The sequence below is a fragment of the Oreochromis aureus genome, linkage group 3, assembly GCF_013358895.1.
Source record: "Oreochromis aureus strain Israel breed Guangdong linkage group 3, ZZ_aureus, whole genome shotgun sequence".
Taxonomy (NCBI): domain Eukaryota; kingdom Metazoa; phylum Chordata; class Actinopteri; order Cichliformes; family Cichlidae; genus Oreochromis; species Oreochromis aureus.
The window spans coordinates 72662452-72671882 of record NC_052944.1 but is presented as its reverse complement, the minus strand read 5'-3'; the positions used below and the strand labels follow the sequence as shown (position 1 = coordinate 72671882).

At 36.9% G+C, this 9431-nt stretch overlaps 1 protein-coding gene across 1 annotated transcript; it reads right to left on the bottom strand.

Moving 5' to 3' along the window:
* Positions 1 to 1865: 1865 nt before the first annotated feature.
* On the bottom strand, positions 1866 to 4898 carry LOC120437530 (coxsackievirus and adenovirus receptor-like). The gene is made up of 3 exons (XM_039608105.1): positions 4635 to 4898; positions 3385 to 3738; positions 1866 to 3146 (listed from the first exon to the last, which is right to left on the bottom strand). The coding sequence occupies exons 1-3, from the start codon at positions 4702 to 4704 to the stop codon at positions 3022 to 3024; spliced, it is 549 nt and encodes a 182-aa protein (XP_039464039.1). The 5' UTR covers positions 4705 to 4898; the 3' UTR covers positions 1866 to 3021.
* Positions 4899 to 9431: the final 4533 nt, after the last annotated feature.

Below are 9431 nucleotides of genomic sequence, written 5' to 3'. Positions count from 1 at the left end.
TTCAAACCCATCATGTTGTTTTTAATTTAAAAAAACAACTCTTAAAGTGATCATTATAATTATGAGCGATGACATTTTGAGTATATACAAAATATCCACTTCATTTAAATAACCCAGTAAAGTCATGTGTCCACTGTGCAGCTGTGTTGATATAATGAGTGAATGATTTGAGCTTTTCACTGCCTGCTGTGTTTCCTCGACTCCTGAGCAAAGATAAAGAGTCAGTTCAGACCTGCAGTTGGTCCTCGTGGTGTTTTGAACTTGAATTCAGCCTGATTTGTTTTTCATGTCTTCTCCTCCATCATCAGTTATCAGGAGAGCAGACAGTCAAAGTACAAGAATTCAAACAAACACAGAGATTCTACTTACAGAGCAGACACAGCACAGATGTTTCCTTCATCGTCCTTCTCACTCATTTCAGCTTTTTTACATTTCTCTCACTGACACCAAGTAAAGCCCGCCCTCTTCCTCTGAGCACTTTTTTTTCTTTTTTAAGTGACTTATCTTTCACCCTTCAAAAAGATGCAAGTGAGAAAGTTTTTTTGTTGATAAAACACTTTGAATTAAAACATTAAACATCAAAAACTTTCTATACAAACAAAAAACAGTAAAAGAAGAGCGTACATAAAGGGCTAAATTAATGATGCCCTCAAAACATTTCTCTCTTCTCTGAAACGCTGTCAGACAAACCCCTTTGAATTAAAGCAAAAAAAAAAAAAAGACCACTGAAACATGAACATCACCTTCAGTGAGAGAGGCGGACATGAGCTAAAACAGTAAACTCTAACCACAAGCTACTAAAGTCAGTGTTATAAAGTAGAGGAAAATAAATAAGGGGAAGAGAGAGAGCATCTTTGGGTTCCCATTAAATACAAACATGCCTCACAAAACACATACTGAGATTAACTGCAGTGAATTCTTTTTCTAATTTTTCTACTTATTATTATTATGTAACAGGTCCCTGAAAAGAGAGCTGGCAACAGTTATATTTGATCACAGCAACAACAACAACAACAACAAAAACAGATGAGGTGAAATTGCTGACAGGTAGTGTGAGGTCAATAGGTAGGAGGTGCCCCCTTGTGGCAGAATTTAGGATGGCACAAAAATAACAAGAAATGATAAAAAAATGTGACCACACATGTAATCAAGAAAAAGAATTTATTTTTAAGACCGCTCATCAGGAAACAGCCTACAGGTCACATGACTATCCTTACTGCTGTCCTGACTTTTATTATGTAATCACAGAAAAACAAAACAAAATAATGTTGTCAATGTCAATTAGACAAGATTAATTACGCACACCAAACTTTTCAGTTATTCATTTGTAAAAAATGTTTGGAATCATGTATGATTTTCGTTCCACTTCTCACGTGTACACCACTTTGTATTGGTCTTTCACGTGGAATTCCAATAAAATTGATTCATGTTTGTGGCTGTAATGTGACAAAATGTGGAAAAGTTCAAGGGGGCCGAATACTTTTGCAAGCCACTGTACATCCAGCTTCAGGTTTCCTATGAACACATCGTCTCACCATCAGAACCAGTAACACCAGTAAAACCACAACTACAGGCTGACCCAACACTTGACAACACAGGTATGAGAGAGGAACCAGGGTTAGAGCCCCCACAACTTACAAACTTCTGACATGTTCCTGTTCTGTTCTCTGTTGGACTCATTCGTTCAGAGTGAAACATCCTTGTTACAGACTCATCTGACTGTGATCTCTCAGTCTGCTCCAGGACAGAGACAGCCTCAGGATTATTTGAGTCTTACTCTTGTCGATTTCTGCTCAGAGAAAATCTGCTTCAACAGCCCAAAGAAACAGATGACCAAAGACTTGATTAAGACCACAATACAGTACTATTTTTTATAGTAGAACTTTATTAGCAAACTTTTATGAAAAGCTTGAAATAAATAAAATAAAAAATATGTAACCAGCTCTTGAAACATTTAAACTGAATTAACAACCATCCAGAAGATTGTCCTCTACTGAAATGTAAATTTATAAAGAGTTTTGCAGTGGGGGTACCTGAGCTCTCACTGAACTCATGAATACTGATGAGAAACAAACCATGAACAGAGTAAATTGCTGACATCAATGGAAATAAAATTTAGCTTCATACAAATTGTGAAAGAACAAATGTGAAGGATTTATTAACTTTCGTTTGAAAATATGAACATGTTAAACTCATGAGAGCTGCTAACCTCACAAACACAAATCTGACATGTAATTTTTCTCTACAAACTAATTTAGCTGCCTGAGACCAAACATACAATCAAATGATGAAAACCTGTGTGTGCTTAAAACCACACATCATCAAAACAGAATACTACTACTAATAATAATTTGCAATATTACAATAGCTCAGAAGTGATATTTGCTCAGTGTTAGCAGTAAATTGATAATAATAGATGTAAAGAACATGAAATGCAAACAGTAAAGTGTAGGCGATAATATTTTTTCAACACCTTCCATTATTCAGTATCTTCTCTAAACTTCTCACCTTGCAGATTAAAAAATGACTTTGATCTTTCTTGGATCACTTTGGGTTTAATTTCCTGGGAATTACCCACAGATGCTGGAGAACATTATTTTTTTTTTTAATTGTGGTTTCCAATTTTCAGTTGATAGATTTTATTTATTTGTTTGTTTTTTCCCTTTTACTTGAGGAACTGTTAGCTCCTTATTTAACCATTGTCTCTACTGTGGAATCTATTTGAAATTAAGCAACTCTTTTAGTTTTCTATTTGGACTCTATTGTTTTACTTTCTTCAGTCAGGCTCACTTTTGCTTTTCTGCCTTAAAGATGCAGGCTGCCATCTTAATGTAAAATGCTCTGAGACATTTCAGTTCTACTGCAGTTCAAGAGGAGACTAGTATGAATCCTGACTCTGAGTTTGTTCATGTTTTCTGTAGAACAAAATTCCAACAACAGCAGCAACAAGAATCACAGCAGAAACCGACAGACCGATGAGCTCTGAGACATTTCAAACTTGTTGATCATCAGGATGCTAGTTTAAATTAATTTTCTGTTCTTTATATGTTTGTAGATCAAAAATCCAGCAGCAACAAGAAAAACAGCAGCAACAATCAGACCGATGATCACTCCAACGATCACTCCAACAGATCCTGCTGTCTGACCTGCAGGTGAGAAACAGGTGTGAGGTGTCAGCTGTCAGGTAGGTGATGAGTGAAGAACAGAACAGAATCCATTTCCTCTTCAAACTGCTGTCAGACATTATCTACTGCACTCTGATCACATCACTCAGACCAGCTGCTTTCTACAAAGTCTCATCAACAACATCTTTAGAAACAAACATCAACAACCAGGAAGCAGCTTCACCTCTGATCACACACACACTCAACTCTACTCACTCACCTGGAGGATCAACATGAAGGTAGATGATGCTGATGGGTTCACCACTGAGATCAGCTCTTTTCCTGCGATTATTTCCTGTCTTGACACGACACTCGTATGATCCAACATCATTAATCGTCACATTCTTCAGAATCAAAGACACGTCTCCATCCTTCATCTGTCTGTCCTGCAGATCCACCCGGTTCTTAAAAGATGGATGCTGGTCGTCTGGAACAAATTGGTCATCTCTGTACAAAAGCACATATTCATCTCCCAGGTCAGCTCTGCTCCACTCTACAACTATGATCTTGTTGTTTGGAGCTCGACATGTCAGAGTGACGTTCTGTCCAGACTCAGCTGTGATGCTTTTTTGGTCTGAAAGAGGAAACAACACAGAGCAGAGGTTAAAGGTCAAAGTGCAACTGATCATTTCTTCAGCAGCCAGATGGAGTGAGGAATATATGCACATATATTAAATTATATTACAACTGTACATGTTATCCATAAAAAAGGAATCAAAAAACTCTTTTATTGATGCTAAGGTACACATGTGATCATTATGACAGTAAATGCTGTTAATATCACACAGTACCACTGCACCCCTACAGAGATCTGACCTTAATCTATTATTGACACAGAAGTCAGTTACAACCATCATTACTCTATATTAACAAGATGTCTTCATACAATGAATTGTTCTGTTATTTTTTCATTTTATTTACCTACTTATTTTTCACTGTCTAGAACTTGAGTTGTGCTTTTTTTGTTAAAGCTCCCAAATCTCATATTTTGACAATACAGGATCAAAGTTAGTTTAATTTTAAGTTGGAAACTCAGAGGGTTGAAGGGATGCAATAAATGAGGAGATTACTGTGGATGACAGTAGCTGTGTTATATAAACAATTATACAGTGAAACATGTGCTGATAATAAGTGAACATAATGTGTGAGAGAAAGCAGCCTCTCATTATAAGACACTGTGAGTCTCTGCATGCTGCCTTTATGGAGCTACAGCTGTTTGTATACACTGAACAAAAAGCTTTGTAGCTGTATACTGACTCCTGACACTACAACACATCACACTGACACACACATTACACTTCTTTGTCTCTGTGCTGGAAACTGCACCACTGACCAAGCGACTCCACCCAACATCGTGACATCTTCCCACAGATAAACTGAATCAAAATGAAAGTAAATGTTTAGGAAGTATTGGTAACCTGCATTCCTCTTTATCTCAGAGGGAAACACTCTTTGGTTTATAAACCTCACCTGCAGAGACAAACACGACGAAAAGGACAATCAGCAAAGTCGAGCAGAGCGACGCAGTTACAGGAAACATTTCCGTGTTTTTGTTTCTGCTGATCTGACTCTTAGATTGTTCTAAAAGTCTGAGTCTGTTGATATTTTCAGTGAATAACAGACCTTAAAATTAACACTTGACTACATGAGGTTACATTTAAGGTTTATACAGTGCTGAAAGTTTTGGTTTTCAGTCACTCGTTCAAATTCCACACTTCCGATGTGTCTTCAGGAAGTCGCATTAAAGTGACGTAGGGTAGGTTGGACTGTCGGACGATCATAAAGTGCGTCATAAGAAAAGTGCTGAATTTTAATGTAATGATTTCTTTGAGACATAATAACTTGATTCTCTTAAGTTATTATGTCACTGTTTGGTTTTTAACAGTTAAATCTCTCCTGCAAACACAAAAACTGATCAGAGTAAATCAGACATCCATCTGTTATCTACCTGTGATGATCTACTTTGTTCTAAATCTCTGAGTCTGTTGGTTTTTTCAGTCAATAACAGAACATGACTTTAACACTTGACTACGTGAGATTAACCCTTTCACGCATACTGGTCACTACAGAGGACAGCTATTCAAAGGCTGTTTTCTTGTATTTGTGTCAGTGTTGATGATATACTTGCACATAAACCACTACACTGGACACTGATGTGTGACTCCTTACCCTGCCACTCACTGATTGTTTAATGTTACTATAGATGTATGATGTGTGTTTCATTGTAATTATTGTTATTTAACCCTGTCATGCATGAATTATGACAACCTCAATCAGGATTTTTTCTTAAGTATTTGTATTCATCTTTTCATACCTAAAGATGAATACAAATACTTAAGAAAAAATCCTGATTGAGGTTGTCATAATTCATGCATGACAGGGTTAAATTTAAGAATAAATAAAGATCTCTCTGTGTGCCACGTCCACACTTCCAAGGTCTCTCAAGGAAGTTGTGTTAGTGTGAACGTTGGTAGATATTATTGTAGGACGATCATAAATGTAAAGCTGAGTGTTTAACAGGTTCAGTTCTTGAATGATCTCCACAGAACAACACAAACATAACCTCTCTCATCATCAATCATCAGCTACATACTAAAGACCATTATCAGCCAAAGGACTTCAAAATGAGGTCACTGTATAAAAATGTATATTGTACTATGGAGGAGGCAGCATTTAGCTGGAGCCTCCATAAAACCACAGAGAACTTTGTCCACCTTTGTCCCTAAAAACTCTAAAATATAATTTTAAACACTTACTGTTCTTCTGAAGGAATCTCTGAAATCCTCAAAGTCTTTTCTGATCATCATGATGGAAAAAAAGAAATAATAAATATTTTAAAAATGTAAAGAGCAAAAAAAGGTTAAAAAAAAATTAAATAAATAAAAGTAAGTACGGACCTCTGTACTAAACATCCAGAGAACTAACTGAGCTGTGTTTCCTTGTCAGCTGTTTTTATACAGACACACCTCAGATCTGTGACATCAGCACCCACAGCGTCACCTTAGCAACCACATTCCTCCACCTATCAGCTGTGAGTTCACATATTTGACAAACAAATACCACAAAAACAAAGTCACAGCTGACTCTGAGCCCTCACAGTCAGCTGATCTTTCTGTCAAATAACTTCATGAAACCCTGAAATACAATAAATATTTTCAGGTCCTTGAAGTACACACGGGTGGGGGCTGGAAACCCACTCCACCTGTCACAGTCTGAAGACAGAATGTGGTTTCTGTTCAGTGTGTGAGGATCAGTATGATGTATAATAATGTGATTAAACTTCAGCAGGTTCATGTCTGTGATGTAGAGAACAGGAACAAGCAGAGGTGCCCTGGATGTTTGATCTGTGCTCTGATAATTCAGCGTATCACCATGTGGGACAGGAGACTGTCCAGTACAAGTTACAGCCTGTCAGAGTGTCGCTCACATTTACTGACAAACAACAGATGCATCTGTTACTGTTTCTGTCTGCTTTCATTCTAAGAACACCTTTTATTTCCTGTCCTCTTCTTGTTTTGTGCTCATGGAAGTGATGGAAGATTGTGTGTCTCAGTATCCTGGTCAGACTGGTTCAGCAGTACAATCATGTGTCTGTCTGTGAATCATATCAGATTTCCTCTTTGGTGTTCAGCACATTCATCAGCTCTATTTGAACTTGGAGCTCCATTATTTTTATTCTGTTGTTTTGTTCTCGTCTTGTTTGGATGTAAAGTCATTTCCGAGCTTTATAAGTAACATACCTGTGGTCAGCTGTGCCAGTGTAACGGAGTTTAATCCTCTTTGGCATAAATTAAAGTTTTTTAGAGAAAAAAATATTTCACTGTACTTTCTTGGAGTTTGGAGCTCCTGCTTTATATTTGAATCAATAAATTTGGAAAAAATAAATGTGTAGTGCGGCTCCCAAAATGTCACAGTTTCTCTAATTCAGGACATTTATGAAAGAAACAACTAATTGATTGAAAATTGTAATTTGTCATAGAAGTTTTTTAATAAAACAATTAAATAAATGGTAAATTGACTGTTTTTATATAGCACGTTTATATTGTACTTGAGCATCAAAGTGCTTAATGCAACATGCCTCATTCACACAAGCACCTTTTATACATGTTTTCTATCTAACATTCACACTCTGAGAAACACTTCAGGAGCAAAGTGAGTTCAGTATCTTGCACAAGGACACTTTGGGATCAGGTGGGCACAGGTTGTGTGCAATATCATGCATGATGCAAGGGTCTGTATGTGTGATCGTGTTTGTCTCTGTGTTTCTGTGTGTCTGAATGTGTGAAACTTTATCAATCAGAGGTGGACATCACATTCTGTTGTTTGACATTTGGAGTACTGTTACATCCTGGGACTTTACATCTCCCTCCATTCTGTCCTCCTATGACATGTTCTTGCGCTCATTTTCTGCAATTTTTACAGGCTTGTTTTAGTGCATGGTTTGATATCCCATCATTCAGTGCTCTCAAAACTGGTCCCCACACCCGCTCCGGCACACCTGATTCAAATGACCAACTGGGTATTATGAGCTGCAACTGCCTGATAACACACTGATCATTGGAATCAGGTGTTTTGGAAACACGTAAAAACCTAAAACGAGCCGTACCAAGGACCAGCATTTAGAACCACTGCTTTACTATTATTGCCCAAAGAAAAGTGTCCTGAATGCACATTGTTGCCCTCAGACAACAAACCAAAATGTTTTGTTTTATAAATAAATAAAATCAGAATCTGCTTTTTGCTTTATTCTGTTTTTAATGTACTTTAAGTTAAACATGCAGAAAAATACCATCAGTCTTACCAGTAGCTAGCACTGTGCCTCATGCAGATTTGGCACCTGAAAGGATTACTCTGCTCATAGGTCAAAGGTCAAATCATCTGTTACTCCTCATTTCACTGAACACTGAGATGTTTTGAGTCACAAAATAAGTGAATTAATAAAAAATACATTTAAGGGACAGTATAGTCACCAATTTTCTGGTATATTTTTCCTCCTTTGAGGCAAGAACAGAGACCGAAATATGTCATCATGATCATTTAAAAGACTCCAGAGCCAGTTTGATGAAAGCTCAACAGAAGTTAAAGTGTAACCGGGGGAATCATTGAATGTTAACTTCCTGTCTCTGTGCTGACAGCGAGTGAAGATTAAATAGGAAACTGTTTATTTTCATCTCTATATTAGTGCTGTCAGTGTTAACGAGCTAACTGCGTTAATGTGTTAGCGCCGTGCAGCCCCACTCACCAGGCGATCTGCGTTAACGGGCTAACAGAGATTTGCTGCGTTAATGGGGTTATGGAGTTAACGTCATTTTAGCTGTCTCCTTACAGGCCCACAAAGGTCATTAAGAAGATTTCCAACTATTAAAATAATTCACTTTTAATTTTATACAAATACATTTGTTTTTCTATTCATATGTGAATATAGTCCTTAACAAGGACCATAAATTCACACAAAAATGCTTTATAATGAAAGAACAATCATATAAAACATATACATAAGATATAGAGTAGTGCTGTCACCGTTAATCTCGCATGACCACAATGTCAAACTGAAACATAAACTGTTAAACCTCCACACCTTTCTGTTAGAAAAACTTTTGAAACAAAAATAATTATATTTCTGATTTATTGGAGAAACATTTAATTCAATTCAATTCAATTTTATTTATATAGCACCAAATCACAACAACAGTCGCCTCAAGGTGTTTTATATTGTACAGAAACATTAACTTGTAAACCAGGCTGATTCTATTTTACAGAGAAAAATGCTGTTTGGTTTTTAAAAGTTTGCCTGCAGACACAAACACAAACACACCGACAAACAGCAACACTGATCAGAGCAAAGCAAACATTTCTCTGTTATCTGGTTGTGATAATCTACTTTGTTCAGAGTTGGTATGTCTAATCTGAGAATCTTAGTTTCATAAATCTGACTAAGATTAAATTCAAGGTTCAAATGAAGTCACTGATTATGATAAGTAACTTTGAGCTACTTGTTTGACCTTCCCATAAGTGTTGAAGAAAGAGGAAGTTATAACTACATATAAATGTGTCATAATAAAATAGGTGAATGATGGAGGAGGCAGCATTTAGCTGTAGCCTCCATAAAACCACAGCTGTTCTGGAGAACTTTGTCCACCTTTGATTGTCTTTAAGTTGTGTTGAAGCCACAGAGAGCAAATCTTTGTTCTTCATGGAGAACCAGTGAGGCTGTTTGGACTTTCTTATGAAACATCAGTGCAGGAGTCTCTCAGTACATCTGTTTAC